The 26,362-nt window shown below is 43.5% G+C and overlaps 2 protein-coding genes across 2 annotated transcripts in view; one reads left to right on the top strand and one right to left on the bottom strand.

The window, feature by feature from the left end:
* Positions 1 to 26,362, top strand: part of CDKN1C (cyclin dependent kinase inhibitor 1C) — a 471,039-nt gene that overhangs the window by 379,711 nt on the left and 64,966 nt on the right. The window lies entirely within an intron of this gene.
* The window catches only part of KCNQ1 (potassium voltage-gated channel subfamily Q member 1), a 366,961-nt gene that overhangs the window by 302,500 nt on the left and 38,099 nt on the right, over positions 1 to 26,362 (bottom strand). The window contains exon 2 of the mRNA XM_063117169.1: positions 2,595 to 2,685. Within this exon, the coding sequence (XP_062973239.1) occupies positions 2,595 to 2,685 (91 nt within the window). The remainder of the gene's footprint in view (positions 1 to 2,594; positions 2,686 to 26,362) is intronic.

The raw sequence follows: 26,362 nt of genomic DNA, 5'->3' as shown, positions 1-26,362 counted from the left end.
AGACGCTGCTGGCAGATTTGACTTCCCCTTCTCTCTGCAGCCTTGAGTGGCCCTAAATCTTTTCCAGAGGGGTTGGGGACCCTCCAGAGCAGATCTGGGGAGTGTGCAGGGAGCTGCAGGGGGAGAGGAGAAAGGGAAACTCTCATAGTGTTCACATGATACTGGAATAGCCCAGAGTCTACTTTACAAATTTTTTTTAAAAAAAATCATTCTCTCAAAGACTAATAAAAAGTTTGGGGGTGGGGAGTGAGGGAGGAATGTTGCATTACTGGCAAGACCTATGTCCTCATAGGTAAAAGCCTGACAAGATGGCTCCAGCCATCCTCTCAGGAAGGGGGAAACCCACACTGTCAAATCATCCATCCAGCAACGTTTATCTTGTATAACCTAACAGCACATGTGGAGAAAACTTATCACAACAGGTAGCTCTAATTCATACAAAAAAAACCCCACTTGACCAAGTGACTGCTATCGTTAATATCTAGCAAGAGGGCCAGAAAGCACGAACAGGGTAGTCTCAGGAGGAAAGTGCATAGAGGAAGATAATTTTTTTGACAATAAACTGAAACCAACAGTAAAACATAAATTAACTTAAACTAAATGAATGACCCTATAGGCCACTCCCAGATTCAGCACAAGCATCCTTATCTTCAAAGGCCTCCATGGCCTTTCCTCCCTTATCACTCTGTTCTTATATCCCAATAAATCCCTGCCAATAAATTTCTTCAGCCCTCCACCTCCAGCGCCCTCGGACACCCAAAGAATTCCTGCTCCCTCAGACAATTCAGCCTGTCTCTCTGGCTGCCCTTCTATTATGCCTGGAAGTGCCACCCAGAACATCTGTATGACACCAACTTTGTCACTTGCTTCAGATCTCTCCTTCAAAGCCACATTTTTCCAGGTGGCCTTTCACAGAATTAAATGAGTATTGTGCTTTCGGACAAAATGGTGCTCATGGAGGCCCACAGTAAAATACAAAACAAAACCAGGTAGGTCAAGCATCAATAAAATGTTAAAAACTGGTAAGAACAGCAGCTTTGTATTATATATCCATATTGATAAAAGACAAAAAAGCAAGTCAACTTTGTACAAACATATCGAACACCACCTGAAAGTCATTTTTTAAAAAAACAAAAATAAACCCTGGCCCTATTGTACATGTGAACATGAACTCTGAAAGTTAAGCCTCTGGAAAATGGAGGCTAAGGTTTTGCCAACATTAAATATTCATACACATATAATAGGGAATTCCCAACATTAAAAAAAAGCAACTGCAAGACTAAGTGCCCAAAGAATAGCCAGTCAAATGAAATATAGATGTTGGCTTGCCCCAAGAAATTAAGTCAGGTAATACAATACCAGTAACGTCTGCTGTAATGCTAGCAAGGAATACAATAGCTGGGCAGGGCTGCTTATGTAGCTATTAGGAGGCATCCCATGAATCTGACACAGTTTACCTTGGAAGACGCGGCACATCTACTGAACACACTTGTGTCTGAATGCTCAGACATGGCAGTCAGGGGCCATGAACATTGTTGTACTGGTAAGCATCGGTGCATACACTCAATGTTGGAGCATGTACAGTTGCACCAGGCTAGTTGCAAAACCAGATTTGTATATATGCCTCAGAACTAAGCAGTGACCAACACATATTTGCAAGAACCTCTGTGAATGACCTTTCATGATACTCTAATGAGCAGTTATGCCAAAATCAAATGCAGCATCCTCACTTTCTAAGCTACATTCTGTAGGCTCAGGTCAAGCATCAGACTCACAAAGATTTTGATCCTGGATGGGAGAAAGAGATCTTGCCCTAATGGCTCTAACTTGTATATCCTGCTCTTAGAGGTATGGTGCTTCCAGGTTAAGTTTTTATAGTGTGATCACCCTGCCTCATTCACAGAATTTTATGGGGGAGGGTTCCAGATATCATCATCTTCCATTTGTAACCTTCCTGTGTTTCCTTACACACACAAAATCTGTAAGGGTATAATCCTATGCATGTTCAGACAGAATAAAGTCCTACAACTCCAAGTATTCCTCCAGCCAGCCATGCAAGCTGGAGCATGCCAGGTATTGTAAGAGATCTTTAAAAACAAAAACAAGAAAACCCTTAAAGTGGGAAAGACAGAATCAATGCACAGTGCCTTTTGATTGGTAGCACTAGAAGCCCTCTCATCTGGAAACACAGTTAATGACATTTTTGTTGTTTATTCGTTCAGTCGCTTCCGACTCTTCGTGACTTCATGGACCAGCCCACGCCAGAGCTTTAGAGCCAATTAAAGTAAAAAGAGGTTGTTGCTGATTTAACAATAAGAAAAAGAAGAAACGGGTTCTCAGGATGCAAATAATTCATTATTTGCATCCTAAGAACCTGTTTCTCCTTTTTCAGACCTGGTTTGGATGCTCTCCTCCTTTTGTTTTTGAGTCAACAGATAAGCACATGAAGAGATTACTAACTAGATTCTGTGTTACAGCACTTGGACATTTTAGCAAATCAGAATGCATCAAATACAAATATATGTCCTAATTCAATTTTCTTCCAAATATACATGCAAATTATACATAGTTTAAGCAAATATTCATATGCATACCATCCAAAATAATGTCCCAGTGGCCAGAGCTTGATATTGATCAATCGTGGAAAGCACACTGAATATAAGGCAGACCAGCACTATGAGGAAACTGGGAGGAAAAATAAAAAAGAAAGCTATTAGTTAAGACAAAAAATGATAAGAATCAATCAATACATTAAAAAGGGGGGCTTTCTAGGCTCCAATACTAAATCAACCATGGGGAGGGGAGGAAGGGGAAGGGCAGTCTGCTCACTAGGTGGGGAGCTTGGAGGTGACTAGGTCCCTAATTTAGGGTGCAAACCTATGCATGTTTAGACTGAATGAAGTCCTACAACTCCTAGTATTCCTTAGTGCTAAACCAACAAGGGGCTATAGCTGAATGGAACAAGATATCCATGTACATATTCCTATCTGGATGGGGAATTGTGCATGTAAACACATGATTGGTGTGCAATTAACCTTCCCAATCCAACAGAGATGAATACACACACACACACACACACACAATCAGAGTATATATAAAGTTATATATAGATATACACACACACACCTGTGTGTGTGTTTGTGTGTGTGCGCGCGCTTGTGCACACATTAATTCTGATGAACACTTAAAAGCCAAGAACTAATCCACTATAAACTTACTGTATGGAACTGATACAACTTTCTCAGGTACTGCACAAGTAGCTAAGCCTAGCAACTCACAAATATACCTGGATGCTACATGGTATGGTATGTATGTAGGAACATGCAGCTGCCCCTGATATTTTTTATTTTAGTTTAATTTATTTACAATGTTTTTATGCCACACATCCAAAAGATTTTGGAGTGGAGAGCAACAGATAGAATAAAAGAATAAAAACACGATATTAAGAACTACTATTTTTAAAAGAACAGAGTTCTGATAAAATCCAAATTCTGGTATAATCACAGCTGGTTATACCAGGCACAGCAATTCCCAGTCACATCATTTTCTAGCCAGCACCAGTTCCCTAGCCAGCCAGGGATGTGCTGTTGCATCTGCTCCAAGTGGCTACAACATGCCAGCTTCTATTGCTTAGTATGTGGGCTATTCTGATCTTAGTACACCAGGGGTTTGCCAGAGCTCAAGATGCCATCAGTATGGTACAGTGCAATAACTTTATACATTGCATCCCAATTCTTCTTCCCTTCTGCTATTATTTGCACAGAATAAATGCATTATTGTGAATGCCTAACAAAAAGATAGAAGCTTAAACAAATGCCATTTTTTTCAACTCTGAACTGGATTTCCTGAAAGAACTCTGAGCAACATAGTTTTGTTGTATTTTTTTTTAAGAAAGGAGGGAGGGAGGGAAATGCATAAACAGGATGCACATCTATGCAAGGAATGAACTGACGTTAGTAATTTGAAATATGTAATCGCCATATTGTCACAGTGCAGAATTAACGACATAATATTAAATACTTTTGTGTTAAAGTCCTGATTAAATTCCCAGCCATCTCTCTCCAGAAAACAATAATTTTGGATGTAGAATTGTGGTATCTACATTACAAAAACAACCACTACCATAGGCTGGTTGCAAAGGCACCCTTCTTCATGCAGTGTGTGGAAACCAAAAAGGAGGACACCATGGCTGGCCCTTAAGGAGGTGTGTCCACCCCTGCATGTCTAGCTCCCAAGGTGAGTCCATCCTGACATGACTGACCCCCAAGGGGGCATGGCCTTGGTCACGTGAATCTACAGCTCACAATTAAGACAAACCTGTTCTACATAATATGTTAATGTTAAAATCACTGGAATAAAGAACAGGTGAGACATTGGAAGTATTTGAAATTAACATGTGTACAGATTCCTTTGTAGTAATTCTTTTTGCTGTCCTCATACAAGATCAATAGAAAATAAAATCTATTATTTTCCATTTTTCTAAAGAAAACAGGTCCTGGATTAGGAAAAAAATAGCTAAAGAACACTGTGGTTAGGAGGGGATACACCAGTGCTAGACTAAACAGAAAATAGGAAATATGCGGTAAAGAAAGATTAGTCAGGGAGACAAAAGGTGCAATCCTAGGTATGTTTAGACAGAAAAAAGTCCTACAACTCCCAACATTCCACAGGTAGCGTACACAGGATTGTGCAAGGACTGGGAAAACATCTAAATATTACTAATGACGTTTGCTTACAATTTCAACTTTTAGCACTCAGATTCATTTTTTTCCTATCCAATGCAGCCTCATGAAGTGAAATTCCATGCATGTCTAACCAGAAGCAAGCCAAACTGAGTTTAATAGGACTTACTCCAAGGTAACTGTGTATTGCAACCCCAGTGTGAAATAGGTGACATTTCATCATGTGTAGAATTCAGGCAGTTGAAAGGGTGGAGAAAGAAGAGATAAAGAATGATTGGGTCACTGTAGGAATCTTTTCTCAGGCCTATTCAGTGTGAGTTAATATTAAGCAAGAAATAGTGGCTCTCTGTAAAACATTGTAACACTTGAAATGTAATATAAACTAGATTTTCACAAGTCAATTTCTATTAAAGGTCTTGCTCCAGGCATAGCCTTCTGTAGTTTTTTAGCTGTACGCTATTGGGAGAACTGATGATAAGCACCAACCATATGGAGCATGTGTAGATGGGGTGATATCCCAGGGATCGTCCCTGTGAGTCCACATGATGCACAGGGGATCCCGGGAGCAGGCAGGGAAGATCCCTGCATTTCCCCAGGATATTGGCCTACACTTTTGTCCTGTTTTTTTCCATGGTCCTGGGATGATCTGAAGACTGCGGGACATGTGGGCGGTTGTTCTGGTTTGTCCTGGCTTCTCGCGAGTGAGGTGGGGGGAGCAGGAGGATTTTTTGTGGGTTTTTCAGTACTTTTATCGTTGGAGTGCTTTTGAGCTCATTTTTTTAAAAAATGGCAGGCGTGACGTCCTCTTCCTCCCAGGACGTCGCACGCTGTGTGTAGACTGAAGGGGAGGATCTGACGATCAGCATATCGCGAGATCCTTCCCCCTCCACCCTCCTGGTCTAGACATGCCCATGGCCTCAGTGGTGAGTTTCTACTAAACCCTACATCGTTATCAAAATATCTGACTACAAGTTACAAGATTACAGAGTTTACATTTTTTAATTATTTATTACATTTATATCACACTATTTTTCCTCCAAGAAACCCAGGCTGGTGTACGTAATCTTCCTCCTCCTCTCCATTTTATCCTAACAACAACCCTGTGAGGTAGGCTGGGTTGAGAGTCTGTGACTGGGCCAAAGTCACCCAGTGAGCTTCCATGGCTGAGTGGGGACTAGAACCCAGATCTCTCGACTCTCAGTCCGACACTCTAGCCACTACATCACAATCCACAAGTCAGACATTTAATATATTAGCAATATTAAATGGATAGTCAATGTGTTTAGCTTAATTCTGGTTAGCTTTGTAGTTATGACTAGACAGTGTACATAATCCTAATCAGAAGTAAGCTCAATTGAGTTTACTGTGTTGAGTTTACTTCCAGGTAACTGGGCACAGAATTGCAGCCTAAATAATTTAAAGCAGGGGTCTCCAGCCCCCGGGCCATGGCCTGGTACCGGTCTGGGCCTGTTAGGAACCGGGCCGCGTTCTCATCAGCAGGCCCGGCGCTATAGCGCCAACGTAAGAGGGGCGCTGCGTTGGTAGGCAGCAGCCGGCAGGCAGCATGGGGCTGAGCCGGCCGGCTCTAGGATTCAGCTGGGCGGGCAAGATGGCGCCCGCCCAGCCTACAGGGACGCGAGGGGAGCCCTCCATGGCCTACTCGTCGTGCCAAGACTTGTGCATCGCACAAGCCTCAGCGCAACCACGATGAGTAGTAGTAGGCGGCAGGTCAGGCACCCTTAGGGGGGCGCGTGCGTGCAGGCAGCATTCCAGCTGGCTGGCTTGACTGTGCAGCACAGCCACAGTCCAGCCGGCGCAAAGAGCAGCAGCAGACTTTGCGTGCCGGGAGTGCCGCGCGAGGAGGAAGACGACAACATGAAGCAAGCACCAGGAATTTGGGGGCCCCAGCGAAGCAGACCTTAGCCTCCAACTATGGCTACCTGAACCTGGGTGAGGTACAAAACTTTCCTTTCTTTTCTTTGGCCATCTCAGAAGCCCAGGTTGGGGGGCGGCGGTGCATCCCTCTCCTTGTGGGGCGAGGGTGCTGGGGCGTTTTTCTTTTTCTTTCCCTTGAATTGAGCTTTCTCGCCAGTTCTTGGCAGCGAGTGTGGCCTCCCCCCCACCGCACACACCTCACTGGGGGAAACCCGGTAAAGGGGAACGAGCCGGGTGAGGCTGATCTGGTTTAAGGCTTTCTGTTGGATCAAACAGGAGGTGAAGGGGTTAGGTCATTCTTGGGGAATTGGGCAGCCCCGGCGCCCCCGGTGAAGCCCTTGGGAGCCCACCTATGGCCATCCCGTGCTGCGCATTCAACTCAGAAGCAAGCCATTGGAGGCTGGTGACTCCGATTTTGGTGGGGCTGTGAACCCACCCTGGGTTTCAGTCAGAACTCTAGGAGCCATCTTCCAAGGCGCTGAAATCGGGAGAACCAGGTTCTAGTCCCCACTTGGCCATGGAAACCCACTGGGTGATTTTGGGCCAGTCACAGACTCTCAGCCTAACCCACCTCTCAGGGTTGTTGTTCTGAGGATAAAGTGGAGAGGAGAAGGATTATGTATGCCATCTTGGGTTACTTGCAGGAAAAAGGGTGGGATATAAATGCAATAATAATGCCTTCAGCATTCTGGCTGGTTCTAACTGAAACCCAGGATGGGTTCACAGCCCCACTGAAATTGGAGCCACCAGCCTCCATGGGTTGTGGTGGGCTGTTGTTGCTTTTGTGTGGATGCTCTGCCTCTTAATTCCTCCACACCTCTGGGGAAGCGTCAGGGCGGGGCGGGGGTGAGGGGAAAGGAATGAAGGCAAGGGGGGCGGCAGCTTCCCTTTTCAAAGGTAATAATAATAGAAATAAAGTGCACAATAAATGTAATGTGCTTGAATCATCCCAAAACCATCTCCTCAACCCCCACCCCGGTCCGTGGAAAAATTGTTTTCCACGAAACCGGTCCCTGGTGCCAAAAAGGTTGGGGACCACTGATTTAAAGGACACACAAAGATAGCAAAGTACACAGCATCTTTTTTTTAAAAAAGTAGCACGCTAGTTTTACACAAAATATTGACTTTATATTGGCATCTAGTAATCCTAAAGCAAGTTCAAAAATGCAAACTATGTAGCAACACTTAGTCATATAGCATCTTCAGGCTACACTTTACAGCATTTCCCTCATATATTTTTTTTAAAAAATCACTGTACAAGACTCCCTTAGAAGTTACTATTAAGAAACACATTTAGACAAAAAATACCAGACGAGTAGGACTTGCAGCTGATATACCATGGTTACTGAGCATGCACAGGATTACAGTCTTAATCAGTAAAAAAAAAAAAAAACTAATATAATTGATTAATCATGGTAACAAATTTTAATCTGTCCAATTAAGGGATAGGTTTTTTTAAAAAAAAATCTCTTGCTTCTGGTATGTTATAGTAATAAACAAAAAACTTTAAAAGATGGCCTTTCGGTGCAACAGATGGCTACTTTTATTTATTAACAGTTTCTCATGCTTCCTTCAATATCTTAAAAAATCACTTATATTGTTTCAGAAATCTGCAAATATATATAACCAGTAAAAGGGCAGAAAAAGCCCAGATGGGTGATGGGAGGGGCTGGGGTGGCCCGTTTCCAGAAGCATGGAAAAAGGCCTTCCAAGCCCCTCCCATGTGGCCATCCGGGCTCCTTCAGGGTCATCACAATGGCATCGGCCAAGAAGCCCAGATGGCCACACGGGAGGGGCCAGGGGGGCCCGTTTCCGCGTTTCCTGAAATGGGCCTGCCAGCCCCGCCCATTGGGCCTTCTTCTGGGATGTCGAAATGGCACTGCCCAAGAAGAAGCCTGACCTGGAGCTGTGGCCCAGGCTGGTCCTGGAGCTGCAGCCTGGCCTAGAGTCCACTGCCTGGGTGAGTGCAGTGGCAGGTGGCCTGGCCTGCCTGGCCTGGTCCTGGAGCTGCGGCCCGGCATGGTGTGGCAGCAGGCAGTTTGGCCTGGCCCTGGAAGCACCACAGCAGCACTGGCAGTAGCAACGACTTGGCTACTTTTCCATAGGGTAAGTCATCTCCTCTTCTTTACCTGAACTTTTTGCATGGTGGTCAAAGTTTAACAAACCATTAGTGCAACTGTCAAATCCATTCACCTTAAAATTTCCAGCAATTTTGAAGCCATGGGAAAAAATCAGGGGGTTTCTGGGGGGTGGTTGGGAGGAAATAGAAATGGAAATTTTCGGGGAAATTGAAATAATGCAATATTAGCACTTTTTACAGATTGAAAGTTACTTCGTTACTTTAGGAACATAAAATGTATGACCCTGAAGGAGCCTGGATGGGTGATGGGCAGGGCTGGGGAGGCCCATTTCAGGAAGCATGGAAACGGGCCAACCCAGCCCCTCCTGTACGGCCACCCAGGCTTCTTCTGGGTCATTGCCATTGCGACAACCCAGAAAAAGCCCAGATTGGTGATGGGAAGGGCTGGATGGCTCATTTCCAGAAGCACGGAAAAAGGCCTTCCGAGCCCCTGCCATGCGGACTTTTTCTTGTGCACAGATCAGCTATGCCATTAGAGTAGCTGGAAAGATATCTGCGTGTGCAGATATCCTCCAAGCTATGCTAATGGCATGGCTGATCTGCACAGAGCCCTGAATGACTGAATGGCCCCCATTTCCCAGACATTACATAAAACATAACATTTCCTCTGGACCCTGGTTGGCCCCGCCATTTTTCAGACCTGTCTGGGCAATACTGTTTGTTCCCCACCTCGATCAAAATGGAGAGGCGGGTAAGAAATAATAATAATAATAATAATAATAATAATAATAATAATAATAATAATTATTATTATTATTATTATTATTATTATTATTATTATTGGACAGTTGGTCACCCTATTTATACCGCATTCTGGAACGTTGAATGAACAAAGTGAAACTAAATCCAGACATGTTCTTCCACTTGCACAAGTTTGTGAAAAGTCATGCACAAATGGAAGCATGGGAATGGCCATGAACCTACCTACATGAACTCTTATTTATTTATTTATTTATTTATTTATTACATTTATATCCCACCTTTTTTTCCTTCTTAAGGAACTCAAGCCAGCATACATAATTCTTCTCTCTCCTACTATGTGAGCTAGGTTGGTCTGAGAATCTGTGACTGGCTCATTGTCACCCAGTGAGCTTCCATGACTGAGTGGGGGAGCAGAACCCGGATCTCCTGGCTCCAAGTCCAACATTCTATCTACTACACCACACTGGCTTTTGTGAAAGAGTTTGTGGAACAGTGCTAGCAACTTTTTTCCTGGTGGTCATAGTTATTTATTTATTTATTTATTTATTACATTTCTATACCGCCCAATAGCTGGAGCTCTCTGGGCGGTTCACAAAAATTAAAAACATTCAAAGTATAAAACAACAGTATAAAACCATAATATAAAATACAATATAAAAGATCAACCAGATAAAAACAGCAGCAATGCAAAATTACAAATTTAAAACACCAAGTTAAAATTTATTTATAGACTGTTAAAATGCTGGGAGAATAAAAAGGTCTTCACCTGGCGTCTAAAAGCATATAATGTAGGTGCCAAGCAAACCTCCTTAGGGACTCATTCCACAGCCAGGGTGCCACAGCAGAGAAGGCCCTCCTCCTGGTAGCCACCTGCCTCACCTCCTTTGGCAGGGGCTCGTGGAGAAGGACCCTTGAGTAATAATAGGATGACCTTAGGGTCCGGGGAGGTACATATGGGAGGAGGCGTTCCTTCAGATAGCCTGGTCCCAAGCCGTTGAGGGCTTTAAATGTTAATACCAGCACTTTGAATTGGGCCCAGACCTAGACTGGCAGCCAATGAAGCTGGAAAAGGACTGGCGTGATGTGGTCTCGTCGGCCAGTCCCTGTTAGTAAACGTTATTTGGATCCAACACAGTATAAATAATTTTATGGATTTCTGAAGAAAGAACACATTGTTTTTTGTTTTTTAAAGTGCTGCTATATGTAACTATGTTACAAATACAAAATAAACAAGTATGTTTGATGATGTTTAGACAACTTTTTTTAATGGAACAGAAGTATTATACAAATAAATATAGAAAGAATAGTTTTTACATCTAGGTAAAACTAGATCTTGGATCCCTGAAGTTGGTAGCTGCTGCAGCTGCTCAAAAAACAAAAACCTTTTGAAACCAAAATTAATTGCTAATCTGATTGATGAGCCAAGCAATAAATCTGACCAGCAGATGGCAGCAAGTCAAAACCTATGAAAACTTCCTTCATCAATCAAAAGTATACTATAGCAACAAATATGTCCAGGTAAAATTGTGTCTGAAGGTCTTCTAGTCCAGCCCCCAGAAGTTCCAATATCGACAATAATCTAATAGAGCAATGCAGGAGGATCCATTTCCCTCCAAAAGGAGAGTCGATCCTAAATTTCTCTATAGCCAATTGGTGACCAATAATTTAGAATGATTTTAACAATCTGTTCACACAACGAGAAAATGTATATAAATGTATTTATAGTAGATAGTTTAAATGAGCTGCCACATTTCTAGGAACCACTGTCGTAATTAAAAATGGCTGATTCCAATACCACATTAAGCATATTTATGTGTTGTTGTTTTAAATGCTAGGGAATATGTAATTGACATCACTTGCAGAAATATCTTTGTAATGATGGCTTTAAAATCTTCTTCATAAACAGATACACATAACTCAGATGGGAACTTAAGTGTCCAAAGTACCATAACTTCTCCGAATTGTAATCTTTTTGTCTTATCAATAAAAGCTACAGGAAGCACAGATTATTCGCCTCCTAAATGCCTTCAGCTGCAAGACCCAGAAGAAGCAAGGAATTGTTTCACCTGTTTCTTGCATGCATGTTGGGTTGTATCCAATGGTATCATTCCACTGGACTAGGGCACAGCTTCTACCACTTGCAGAAATCCCATTTTCATCCTTGTGCAAGTGTCAAATCCAATAATTTGAGATTCCACTTATGCAAACCATTTCACAAACAGTTGCACAACTCATTGCAACTTCATCACACTAACTGTTGTTTGCTCTAGTTGCACTAATGGCTCTGTTAGTGCTTGTGCAACTGTTAGCGGAACACACAATCACTAGAAGAACAATGTATTTGTACTTTTTTTTTTGCTGGCATTGCATTGAATCAGTCTTCCCGAACCTGGTGCTATCCAGATGTTTTGAATGACACCCCTAGTATTCCTGACTATTGGCCTGTCTGGGGCTGATGAGGGTTGAAGTATAAAACATCCGGAGGGGACCACTTGGGAGAAGGCTGTGTTGGATACAACCCATTTCTGTTTTGTTTAGTAGAATATAAATATTTTCTTTATGTCTAAAAAAAATAATACAAATCGTCCTCATGCATCTCTCTTGTAAAGCTAGTAACTGATTCACATTTGAAAATATTTGTAGCCACTGTTTATCATAGTACTTGCCTGAGACATAGTTTTTGGTCATTCTCCCAGGCTTTTTAAGCCTCATTGAATTTTAATCTGGAATCCTCTGCAGTTAACTGCTTGTGGGTGTGGGTGTGTTGTGTGTTAATCGGTGTGTGTTTCCATGTTTATTTTATTGTTTTATTTTGATGTAAATTCCCCTGGGAACCATTTTGTTGAAGGGTACTATATAAATGTATTAATTAAATAAATAACCACGCTATTAAGCCAATCAAATGTATATAAGTAATTCTATCCTATGGTTTGCTACTTAAACAATCACAGAAATAGATCCTGTAAGGTGTTGAGCACTTCATAGGAACATAGGAAGTTGCCTTATACTGAATCAGACCATGGGTCCATGTCCCTCAGCATTGTCTACACTGCATTGTCTACACTGACTGGCAGCAGCTCTCCAGGTTTCAGGCAGGGGACCAGTAGTGTAGTGATAAATTTTGAAGTGCAAACGCTCACGACAGTTCTCAAAGCTACACCCTCAAAGAGAGTCCGAAAATGCAAGCAGCTGTGCTGATCCATATCAACAAAGCAGTTCTAGCAGTTTCAGCTCTACCAGGATCAGGTCTTTTGTAAAGCGAAAGTGTCTAAGTTGCCATTCAAGACCAGGGGGCTGTCTAAACACCCAGACAACCCCAGGGTGGGTGTGCAATGGCAAGGCAGCAATTATACAACACAGCAGCAATCCCACACCCATCCTGGGGTTTTCCACTGAAGCTGTGGAGAAAAAAAGCCGGGGACTTACCCCGACTTTTGGTCCAGAGCAAGGCAAGGAGGGACAAGATGACATCAAGACAGCCCCTAAGCCTCGTTCCAGAGTCACAGTGGAGGCGTGTCTGGGTGGTGTCTGGTGGAAGGTGCTAGGAAGAGGACAGGGACTGCTCCAGTCCTTGGATGGCCACCCCAAAACCCTTCTCAGCTTCAGGATTATCCAATACAACCCTGGGGGAGGGAACTGGTGGGGTTTCCAAGAGATGCAGCACCAACCCAATACCATGAAGACATCCCCCAGGACCCCTAAGAGGGGTAGCAGATGATGTCACCATGCCTGCTAACAAAAAGTCCCAACGCTTCGATTCTGCAAGCAATGGCTCCATTACAATACTGTAGATGCTGTCATACTTGTAGATGCTGGGAACTGAACCTGGGACCTTCCCATGCAAAATGTGCTCTACCACTGAGCTATGGCCCTTCTCCCATTCTGATCACATACCCTTGCATAATCATCATCATAGCTAGGGTGGCACACTAGAGTGGCACACTTGAACCTGGAAACAGAGGGGTCTGGAAACAAAGCCCTATGAGGACAGGCTGAAAGAACTGGGCATGTTTAGCCTGTAGAAGAGAAGATTGAGGGAAGACATGATAGCACTCTTCAAATACTTGAAAGGTTGTCACACAGAGGAGGGCCAGGATCTCTCCTCCATCATCCCAGAGTACAGGACATGGAATAATGGGCTCAAATTACAAGAAGCCAGATTCTGGCTGGACATCAGAAAAAACTTCTTGACTGTTAGAGCAGTATGACAATGGAACCAATTACCTAGGGAGGTTGTGGAGGCATTCAAGAGGCAGCTGGACAACCATCTGTCAGGTATGCTTTAAGGTGGATTCCTACAATGAGCAGGGGGTTGGACTCGATGGCCTTATGGGCCCCTTCCAACTCTACTATTCTATGATTCTACATAACTAAAGAGGCATCAGATGCAAGGCATATGGAGCAAGTTGATCCTGCCTTTAGAATGGTATGTTAGTATTTCCACTCTGCTGCTCCAACTAGCACTGCCAAGGGAAGGACCCAAGTGCACCAAATTAGGCAACTGGAGGTCCTATGCTACTAGATTAATCTATCCTGGTGATGTTATACCACAAGCTTTGACAGGTTGGGCACGCATGGTCTTCCATGTGCATAATCTGTTGTTGTTATTGTTGTTAACAGTTAATTAGATTTTTTTTTAAAAAAAATCCAATAAAGTACGAACAGTAAACCTTCCCCACCCCCTCTGCTTCAATTCCCTCCCCTTTAAATTTCCCCTGCCCTTCTTCATAGCGTCAAGTTTTAAAGAGTAAATGCTACATTAGCCTTTTCAAGAGGATCAGAGGATCAGGCCAACTGAAGGTTAAAAGTCTGGCAAAACATTAGGCAAGGGCAGAAAGGGATGGGAAGCATGTCTGAAAGGAGAATGGTGTTTACCTGGAAAGGAATAGCAAGAAATCATGATGGAAATAGACACTACCATGAATCAACAGCGAAACTACTAGTGTGTGTTTTGTCTCTGACATATCCTAAGATGTATCAAACCAAAGACACTGGCTAATGTTAGAGGACAGTACATTTAGAGTAACTACAATATTTGAATTTGATTTCACGGGTCACTGGGATTTTGAAAGGGTTGAATAATTTTACACTCACCATTTAAATGGATAGTTGTGTGAAAGTTAAGTTGGTTATATGGACAATTAATTTTCATACTTTGGACATTAAGGTTCAAGGAAGGAACAGTTTGTCACCAAGCACAATGAAATAATGAAGTACACATGCTTAGGTCAATGCATTATGGAAGAAATACCTGGCAACAGATTACATGAATCAATGTATCTTTTCAGAATTCATAGAATGTGTACATTTCAGAGTTCTATCTTCTTATTTGTAATGTCCTTTAAACTACATATTTCGATTTGTATGTTTTTATATTGATGGCTCAGTTCTACATTTCTGACCACCCAACATTCTCCTTAAAATAAAGATTGTGAGAAATCCAAGTCTTAGCTACCCTGAACAACAGAACAATAAATCATTGATTCTCAAGGTGGCTTATTCAAGAAAAATAAGCCACACTACATGTTTAACAAGCCAACATGCAGAAAAAGTCCTGGGTTCAGACAACACGCTAACCCATGGTTCAACGAACAACCCACAGTTCAACAACAAACCTCACAGCCACTGAGTGTAGGATAGCATGTTATGTTAACATCCCCACTGAGACTGCAGTAGCACAATAGAATCTCCAGCCAGTCTTTCCAAAGCCAGAAGGCCAGTCAAGACCATTACCATTAAGTAGAGGGCTTGCTCTGGATGCATTTGGTATACCGGTACTTTTCTTAAACTAGAGCAATCCTTGTTGGGCATTTTTTTGTTTATTTAGACACCCTACAAGGTTACCTTAAAAAGATACTGAAGAATTTGGACGATCATTCCTATCTTATGTAAAGAAAGAAAGAAAGAAAATATTCATGTCAGAGGTTCGCAAAACCATCTGTCACTATATGGATGCCTCAATAAAATTGTAATACATTTAGATTGCAATACTATGCATATTTAGACAAGAAAAAAGTCCTACAACTCCCAGCATTCCCAGCTAGCCAGGCTGGCCGGGAAATGCTGGGAATTGTAGGATTCCCCCCCCCCCCGGGATCATCAGATGAGAGTTTTATAGCATGCGTATTACTGGGCACTCATGGATTTTCACAGGTCCTATTCACAATGCTGTCCGCCTCCCATGCATCTCCCGCTCTTTCTAGCCTTCTTCCCATGACCAAAAAAACCAACTCCAGTAAGTCCATTTTATTTTCTAAAATGGAACTTGCTGCGATCTCCTGCTGTGTGCAGGAGAAGTGGCATGATTAAAACACCTGCTAAGCAGACCACGTGGTCATTGTTTACTTCCTCTTTCTTCTCAGTTGAGAAAGAGGAAGTATTGTGTGACAGAAGCGGGGGCAGAGAAGCAACGGTAGGGAACTGTGATTTCCCCCCATCTGATCTAAACATGCATAGGATTGCTCCCTTAATTTATTCTTCTTTTTGGTTTTGTATTTATCAGATCACAATAAAGATATATATATTCTTGTTCATTGTGCATATATTGTAAATGAACCTAGCAAGTGTGCTAATCTGTTTATTCCTACCACCTTAATTCTGGACTGTGTGTTTGCAGAAGTCTCCTGGGAACAAAATTAGAGCAATAGTCTGCATTTGTATCAGTACACAGATTTGTGCAAACAATGTGAGAAAGGAGAAATGCCATGGGCAGAGTATTCCTATACTCATATTACACCATGACTGGAGACACCCTGTTGCTACACAGGCAAAAGGACCAGAAAAAACAAAAATGGTATAATAATATGACAAGAAACTCTACAGCGTCTCCTGGAAACACTGCTACAGCCCACTGATCAGACTGCAATGACACCGACATATCACTCATATATTGAGACAACCAACGAGCTCACAGAAATGGGGACATGTAGCCAGCCCCCAACCCCAGATCACCATACACACAACATGCAAGACAACAACACAGCATTCCTGACACACACTCCATCAGCTCCAGTGGCACGTGAGTGACCACCTCGCCACTGCCAATCCCCAAGCATCTCTACAAATCTCATTGTGGGGGTCACAGCCACTGTTTCATGAGCACAACACATAGAAAGGGCAGGAAGGAGAAGACACACAACAAAGCATCCACGTAACATCCCTGGAAGGTTGCCTACAGACAATGTGTGCACAGCTCTCCTGGCACAAGGGCTCAAGAGCCACCCAGGGAGGAAAAGGTTCTTTTTCTACTCAGCCCAGGGGAGGAGCCGGTTGGGGCATGCCACGAGTGGAGCCACAGGCACACGCTGACAGCAACAATGTCCAGTGGTTCTCTTCATGGGGCATGGGGTTGGGACACAGGGGGTGGGCGCATAAGTCCAGTGGGTGGAGGGGCAAATATGGCCCCATTCTGATTTTTTTTTAAAAGTCTTGACAGAAGTAAAAGAGAAGGAGCTCCCAGGGCTTGAACCCATACTACAAGCTTTACAGTTCCTAACAACTCATCCACAGCAGCAGGCAAAAAACCAGCACATCATGGGCATTTGTCTTCCCTCTGCCCCTCAGCATCTGGCCCCAAATGCCAGGAGCACAGAGGCATTAGGAGGAGCCCCTCAGCCAGCAGATCTTCAATATAGGGCTGTGCCCTAAAGGTTATAATGGCCCTGTTCTGAAGACACCTTAAACCACGGTTTTAACCACGGTGGTTAAGCCAGAAAGCCGGGCCGTGTTCAGAAGTCATCTTAAACCACAGCTTTAACCATGGTGACTAAGGGTTTTTGCCTTAGGCCGTTGCTAGACGAGGGTTTAGCCTGGGCTAATGCCCAGGCTCATCCCTGTGCATCCAGATGACAGGGGATCCCGGGGTCAGCCCAGGCTAAACCCTCCCTTGGCCCAGGATAACAGGCACTGGTTATGGCCCAGTATTTCTGCAGCTCTGGGCTGAGCCCGGGGCTATGGAAGATCTAGCCGGTTCCACAGCTTTTCCCAGCTAAGCAGCTTACTCGCAAGTAGCCGGGAGAAGCCGCGCACTGGGCACGGCGCACTGGGCGCGGCCCATTGGGCCAGGGAGAGGAATCACGGGGGGGGGAGGGAGATCGGGGCCGGGGGTGAAGAGCGGACCCGGCGGGAGAGATGGGGGGGAAGAGCGGAGCCAGGGGACATCGGGGGGAATTGTGGCCCAGGGGCGATGGGGGGAACATCGAACATAGTGGGCGGGGGGGACATTGGACATGGCGGGGGGCGGGGGGGCATCGGACATGGCGGGCGGGCGGGAGGATCAGACATCTTGGGGGGGTAAATCGGGGGCAGAGGGGGAGCGGGGAACCCTGTGGTTTTTTTTTAAAAAAAGAACCTACCTTTTTCGTTGGTGCGCTCCTGCGCACATGGCCCATTTAATGCAGAAAAATGGCCGACGCAATGGGGCTTTGCTTTACCCTGTCATGTCGACATGTGGACAGGAGCGACAGCCCATGTACTTCTAGCGCGGGCTGGCCCCTCCACATGCCGGGATTTAAAGATAGGTCTAGCAAGGCCCTTAGTCACCATGGTTAAAGCTGTGGTTTAAGGTGTCTTCTGAACATGGGCCATGTTCAGAAGACACCTTAAACCTTAAGCTTTCTAGCTTAACCACTGTGGTTAAAGCCATGGTTTAAGGTGTCTTCTGAATGAGGCCTGTATCTGAGGTCTGGGTTTTTACTGGTTCTTCCACTCCTAAAAAGAAATGCTTCCTATAAACATTGAATTAGGGTGACCAATAAATAGAAACAGCACCACCAATTAGAGGAGAAAAGACATACAAATAAGGGGAGATCATTAGTTGATAAAGGATTACCTTTGATTTTAAAAGAGATAGGGAGCAGTGTGTGAAAGTAATCCAAGGCTGCAATACTAGTAAAACAGGTTTTCCAGAAGTGACACAATGAAGCTGATTTTAAAGCTCCACAGTCCATTACTGTATTATTATTTCAAAGTAACTAAGGTCAAAAGTCCTTTTTTATTTGAATACTTGACAAATACTTGTATCTTGATGGCTATTTGTAAACAGTTGTTCAGAATGTTAATGTTGTAGCTGTGATTTAAGTAAAACATTCCCCAGATGTTTTCTTGCACAGTAGGGTGTTATCTAAATTAGAACATTAAGCAGAAGCCATGAGCCAGAGATTATGAGCCTTGCACCATATCTGAGAGACTATAGTTGTTCCTGGAGGGTTTCTAGATTTATAGCCAATGCAAAACCTTTGAATGCCACACAAATCAAGAAAGAGGATGGTCTGTGCAACAAGTACACACAACTGCAGGGTTTGCAGACCAAGCAATTAATTAGAGGTTGACGTTGTTTAAAAGTTGGGAAGAGTAGAGGAGACACGCACTTCTCCTGATTACTGATTTTTCCCATGCAATAGATGCAGCAAGTATGAAGTTGTTACGTTGCTAGAGCACCTGTTGTGAGGAATTCATTTTCTGAGTACTTACTATTTAAAATGTTTCCTGGCTTCTGTGAACAGCCGAGGCTTTATTAAGCGCATGGCCATATCTCTGACTCATAAAAACACCACCTAAATTTTGAGCTTCTCTCTTTCCTGAAAGTTACAACCATTGACTTTTTGCCATGCCAATAGTAGTTTAGGGACCCTGAAAATCATTGTTCTAAGGGAGGATAATTGAAATGCAAGGAAAGTGCACATGACATTAGCAATTAATAATAAATATACAAGAGCAATTGGTGTTGTGCTTGTGCATTTATAAAACAGGAAACCTTCTAGATATCACTCTGCTTCAAATTGTGCACAGCGATCAATTTGTTGAACATCAAAAGGTGTGACTTCATAGAATCATAGAATAGCAGAGTTGGAAGGGGCCTACAAGGCCATCTAGTCCAACCCCCTGCTCAATGCAGGAATCCACCCTAAAGCATCCCTGACAGATGGTTGTCCAGCTGCCTCTTGAATGCCTCTAGTGTGGGAGAGCCCACAACCTCCCTAGGTAACTTAAACAAAGAGAAGAAACCCCAGCTTCTGGATCAAAGCTATTAGACCAGGGATGGAGAATCCAGCCCAAGGGAGTTTCCTATCCAGCACATGAGCTTCTTCTGCAAGTCCCATCCCTTCTCCCTGCTCTTACTTCCAGTCACTGCCTTTCTTCAGCACAGTGTAGGGAAACTCCATGCAGCCCCCAAGACCCTTCCCTAATTGGAATTCACCCCCTGGGCCAAAAATGATTCCCCACCCCTGCATTAGAAACTAGCACACAACAATCTCAATATCTACATCTTGTCATTAGGGGAATACGTCAATAGCCTAGCCTCTCATGAAACCTCAGTATTCATTCTGCTTTGCATCCGAGGGAACCTGCTCAGTGTCTACAAAGTGTTCCATGGTCCTCTGTTGAAAAACAAGAGGAAGAAAAGCTAAGCTGTGGTATCTTAACAACATCATTTACAAATGGGTCAAGTGCTATTCTCCTATTTCTGGAAAGAGAGTACAGTCTTGTCTGGGGTTCATTCATATTGCATGCCGCACTAGCCCTGTCTTGTTAATCAATTAAAAGGCAGGCAAAGGTTAAGTCTTTCCCCACAGCTTATAAAATGCAATACATACATGCAACACTGTTTTAAAATGTCGAAGAGAGAATAATGCCATAGCTAAACCTCAGGTTTATCCCAGGATTGTCCTGGGGTCAAAACTGTTCATCTAAGTGCCACGCAGGGCATCCAGCACTCAGGCAGGGATGAACCCGGGATGATCCTGGGATAAACCTTAGGTCTAGCTACAACCTAAGACTCCCGAAGCAACAGAGTTTACAAAAGTATCTGCCCTGACCGATCCTACCCATTTTGCCAGCATGGTTTATTACAGACTTGCCCAGCCTGGTGCCCTCCAGATGTGTTGAGTGGGGCTGGTAGGAGTGGTACCCCAACACATCTGGAGGGCACTAGGTTGAAGAGGTCTGGTTTATTATAACCACTCCCTCTGCTAAGGTTTAACTCTAAACCTCTAATAAAAGGCAAAAATACCACAAAGACTTCAATAGACAAAGACAGAAGCGCAGTCAGCAAAATGCAGGTTGAACAGTGGTGGAACATTCAAACTTTGGCCTTAGCTAGAACCAAGGATTATCCCAGGCAAATGGAGGGGTCATCCCTGCCTGCTCCCAGGATCCCCTGTGTGTCATTTGGATGCACAGGGATGATCCCAGAACAATCCCAGGATATAGGCCTGGTCTAGCCATGGCCTTGATTATCTCTTATGACAAAATCCAAATCGAAACATGAAAAGGATCATAATTATATAGGAGTTCCAAATGAGTTACAGGAGCTTACTCCCCACATCTGATGATCTAATTCAGCCTATACTTAAGCCTGAAATAATATGAAACCACTAGTAACATCCAGAAAATTTGCACCGCCGTACATACATTTTCTTCTTCTTTTCAGGATATGAGCATAGGAGTAGAAAACCAAACCCTGAGTACTAACAAATAAAGTGCAATTGTAGTGGAGAAGGGAATTGCCACAAAAGGGAGGAATGCAGTAAGCTAACAAAGGGCCAAAATAGACATTACTTTAAATAGGTCTAGCACAGTCTTTCCCAACCTGGCACCCTAAAGATGTGTTGGAGGACAGCTCCCAATATCCCCCAGACAACACAGCTGACTCGGGGGCACCAGGTTGGGGAAGGATAATTAGCTGCTCTGTCTTTTGTTCATAGGAACCCAGGAAGCTGCCTTATAATGAATCATTGGTCCATCTCGTTGAGTATTGTTGACACAGAGTGACAGGAGATTTTCCTGCCTTACCTGGAGATGCTGAGGATTTAATGTAGGACCTTCTGCATGTAAAGCATATGCACTACTACTGAACTACAGCCCTTCATTTTTACTCTAGAGTAGGCACAAAGGGCCTGATCACTACCCCAGCTGTTAGAACCCTAACCCAAATTGGGGTCCTGCACCTACTCTAGAGTAAAAATGGAAAAATATATAAGACAAAGTTGCTCGACACATGTAAAGTAAGGTCTGTTTTGATCCAAAGAAATCAGGGGGAAAAACTGAAAATAAAATTGCCAAGATCATACATCCCTTATACAAATCTATGCTGTAACCACACTTAAAATACTTTTCAGAGTTCTGGTCAGCGCACCTAAAACAGGATACGGTAGAGTCAGGAAAAGTGAGGAATAAGGCAACTAAAATGATCAAGGGGCTGGAGAATCTCCTCTATGAAGAAAGGTTACAACAGATGGGACTATTGAGCTTACGGGGAAAAAGTGAGTAAGGGGAGACATGATAGAGGTGTACAAAATTATGCATGGTGAGGAGAAAGTGAATGAGGAGACATCTCGCTCTTTCTCTCTCAAAATACTAGAACTCGCCTTCATCCCATAAAGCTGATTGGTGGGAGATTCAGGACAGATAAAAGGACGTACTTCTTCACACAGTGCATAGTTAAATTATGGATTTCACTCCCCCAAAAGGTAGTGAGGGCCAGCAATTTGGATGGCTTTAAAAGGGAATTGGACCAATTCCTGGAGGAAGGCTGTCAATGGCTACTAGTTCTGATGGTTATGTGCTATCTCCAGTATCAGTAGCAGTAAGCCTTTATATACCAGTTGTTGGGGAACATGGGTGGGAGGGTGCTGTTGCACTGTGTTCTGCTTGTGGGTCGACACCTTTTCTACTAATGCCTAACATAGAGTTTGCCTTCCTTACAGTGGCTGCACATTGGGTTGACATTTTCATCAAGCTGTCCACCACAACCCCAAGATCTCAATCTTGGTCACTAACCACCAGCTCATATAGAACAGTTGCTGAGGAACTTGGGTGAGAGAGTGCTGTTGCACTCATGTCCTGATTGTGGGTTTCCTGTGGGCAGTTGGGCAGCCACTATGTGAACAAAATGCTGGAACAGATGGACCCTTGGTCTGATCTAACATGTTCTTAAGGAGAAAAGAACTTGGTGTAATTGCTTCAAGGAAGCATTACAAATTTACAGTGCATTTTCATATAATCCTTGAGTTGGAAGGAGAATAGAGGTGCTTCTGGATGAGGCTTTTTATCACAACTCCTATGTTTTCCAACCACTACTTCCATCTTTTCTCTTACTGCTGAAATTTCATTAAGGAGATAAAGATAGAATAGCTGCACCATGCCTTCTGACTGGTAGCATGAGAAGCCCTCCATCTGGAAGCGTTCTGGACTGGGAAATGGTGCTTGACCCTTTCTCTGATGGCCATTTTTCTTCCTAAAATCACACACCAGCTATCCCATAATGGAAAAGACACAGGTCCCCATAAGAAAAGCTGCCTGGGATTTGGGCACAGTGGGAGATGCTGAGAGAAAAAACAGCCGGCAGGGAAAGTGGTTGTTAAATTATTAAATAATTTATCCCCCATCTTTTGGCTCTTGAGGGGGGTCAGTGCCCACTTCCCATCTTTCCTTCCTCTGCTTCTGATTGTTTTTTAAACAAAAAGACACTGCTAGAAACTGCAAAGCCAAGAGAAGATTATACAAACTCTGTAACATTTAGTTTGGCTCTCAGGCTGAAGGGAAATCAATGAGAAAGTAGTCTGAAGATTTTTCCTTCCCCCTGTGAAAGGAATCTCAGGGGGACAAGCCATCACTGTGTTTTGATTATTATGTGGTCCTGCTCTAAAGAGGGCCTGTTACTATTTTTTTCCCATGTGCTCACACACATACTTGGGATTTTTTCATTTTATTTGCTCAGAAACTCAATGAGTTATCATGACAGGCCCAAAATCACCAAGTGAGCTTCCAGCTTTGTTGCATGGGAGATTATGAATGTTAGGAAGAACACACAGTGAACGTGTACATTATATATGTATGAGCAATATGACAAGAGAAGCTGATAATATTATATTACGTTATAGTGAGTAAAAGGAGTAGGTTAGAGGGGAAGACAAAGTATTATTCCAGCCATAGGACATGATTAATTCAAGGCAGGGGAATGAGTGGATTCAAAAGAGGGAAATACAAAATTAGGAAAAAGAAGGCAAGGAGGCAGTTCAAACAGATGAACATGGGAGGTGTGGACAAACGAAGGGCATGTCTACACCTAAGGGTGTAGCAGAAGCAAGGGGGAGGATCGCGGACTTACCTGCTTCTGCAATCCTCCCCCAATTTCTATACGGCCACACAACATCCTGGAAGGGAAGAGGGACGTCACAGCCACCATTTCTTCTTTTTTGAAGAGGAGCCAGCGAAAAGATAAGTAACCCCCCACCACCACCAAACTTCGCACCTAACCCCACTCCTGCCATCCCAGGGATGGCAAAATTGCTGCCACCCCACCCTCATGGGCACAGAGCCACCCTGCACAGCTCTGTGCCCATTTGAGGACCCGGGAGGCTGCACCACATCAGCTCCGGTCCTTGGGTTGTCCCGGGATTGTAGAAAAACCAGGAAATCCCCAGTTTCAATTATCCTGGGGAAAGTCTGTGGTCATCCCCAGTTGACCCCAGGATTCCCCATGCATTCTTTGGATGCACAGGGACAACCAAGAAACAACCCTGGGATAAATGAATTGTGTAGACATGCCCTAAGAAAACAGAAAAGGAAAGGGCAGTTTCAATACATTGAGAGTTATGCTTATGCTTATTCCAGATTTCACTTACAGTAGCAAAGCTGTACACATTGTGAAGAAATACATAACATACCAAGCTGGTTATATAAATAGGAACATCAAGAAACTAATTACACTGATATCAGTTTCTGAAACAAAACTAGAAGTTGTCTGTTTAAAGAGAACTCCTTTACGTACCATCAGGTCTTCAAAATCAGTGCACCTGAAAAACACACCAACTCTCCCCCCACTGCCCCAAAAGGAGAATATGAGAAAGGAAACAAGACTCAGGAAGCAAGACATAAAGCCAGCTTCACAAGCATAAAACAGGAAAGCTGCATTCCTACACAGAAGGCTGAAATAGTTTTGCTTATTTCTTTCAAGACATACTGATTCAGGATACTCTGAAATAACTTGTCCTGTTTATTAAAGATGGTAGACTGCTTCTACATGCAGAACGTCTCAGGTTCCATCCCCAGCATTTCCAGGTAGAGCTAGAAAAACTCCTGTCTGAAACCCTGGACATCCACTGCCAGACAGTATCAACATTATCGGGCTAGATAGACCATCTAGACGAACGATCTCACTCATTATGAGGCAGCTTCCTATGTTCCTAGCAGAAGCAGTCAAGGTTATGAGTTTTATATTTATAGAAGCCACCTAAGACATCTTCAGGGCTTGCAGTAATACCATTTTCCGCCTTCTCCCACAAGAAGTGGAAAATGTATTGACTACTTTGAAGCCTTTATCGCAGGGGTGAGGAAACCATGGCACTTCAAATGTTGATGGACTCCAGCTCCTACTACCCCTGGTCACTGGCCATATGTGCTGGGGCTGATGGGAGTTGGAGTCTAACAATGTCTGAAGGGCCACAGGTTCCCCACTTCTGCCTTGCTGAGCCAGATTCCTTTGAAGGAGAGGGCACTGAATGCATTTGTTCTATAACATACAGTCAATGTACAGCACCACAGGCACCTCTGACTGTCAATAGCCTCACCCACAGTCACATGGGTTGAGAAGCATACAGTGGCTGTTTAAAGGGGAGTCAGCTCAGTCTGAAGCTTCCCTGATCAGGGCTAGTTCAGGAATGGCATGGCTTGCTCTACCAAGGGATGGAAAGCTGTGCTCTCTTTACAACTCCAAGGTGAAGACATTTCCACCAATGCCCCCACTCCCTGCAAAAGAAACAGCAGGTTTTCCAAAATATTACCTCCTCTAATTTTTTTTGGACGTAGTGGGTTCCCCGCCCCACCCATTAAAATGGCAACCTTCAATGCAAAAATAAAAATCCACAAAAATTCACTTTGGCCTTCATTATGAACCTGACTATTTCCTCTTTATAAACTTTGTGGCTCTCCTAACAGACACTTCAAGAAGTGTTTTCCACTGCCTCGCTACTGTTACAAGAAGGATCTGAGTAAATATTTCACACTGGAAAAAATGAGCTTCCTTCTCCTCCCCTGCATCCTGATGTAGTGAAGTTCTCAAATATCCAGTACTTATCCATAAAAAGCATCCCCCTCTTTAAATATGGGTAGATTTCATCTAATTTTCTTTAGAGTTTTAGCATATACTATAAAAACGAATACATTTTCAGGATAAAGGAAAGAAAGGAACAGTTGATTTAAGCCATCTAAAACCATAGGGGGGAATTCATTTAATAATTTCCCATATGTATTATTTCTTTACTATTACATTTCTATGCTGCCCAATAGTCAAATCTTTCTGGGAGGTTTGCAAAACAACACTTAAAACACAAAATACAACATAGTAAAACGTAATGGATACAATCCAACACAAGTCCTACTTAGAGTAGATTCATTGAAATGACTGGGACATATATTAGTCACAACTCACTAATGTTCCATTTATTGCAGTGGGTCTACTCTAACGAGAACTTATGTTGGACTTTACCCAATATAAAAATCTTAAGTTTAAAACAGAACCGTAAAAGCCAGCAGCAGTGCAAAGACCTAAAAACACACTAACTTAATGTTTAAAACTGAAAGACTAAGGCCACAGCTAGACCTAAAGTTTATCCTGGGATCATCCAGGGTTCGCCCCTGCCTGAGCACTGGATCCCCTGTGTGTCACCTAGATGAACAGGTTTGACCCCTGGACGATCCAGGGATAAACCTTAGGTCTAGCTATGGCCTGGGATAGAGTCCTAGGCACCATAGGGTATATTGGTTCCCCCCATTTAAGGGTAGAGAGAGAGATCTGCCCCTGCAGGGAGGAGATCCAACCTGATGGTTGTATCCAAAGTTAGGCCTATATGGAGTAGACTCATTGAGATGGATGTGACTAAAATTAGTCATGACTAACTTA

The sequence above is a fragment of the Elgaria multicarinata genome, chromosome 2, assembly GCF_023053635.1.
Source record: "Elgaria multicarinata webbii isolate HBS135686 ecotype San Diego chromosome 2, rElgMul1.1.pri, whole genome shotgun sequence".
In the NCBI taxonomy this organism is placed as follows: Eukaryota; Metazoa; Chordata; class Lepidosauria; order Squamata; family Anguidae; genus Elgaria; species Elgaria multicarinata.
The sequence above is the reverse complement of the archived record's forward strand: the minus strand, read 5'-3'. Positions and strand labels throughout refer to the sequence as shown.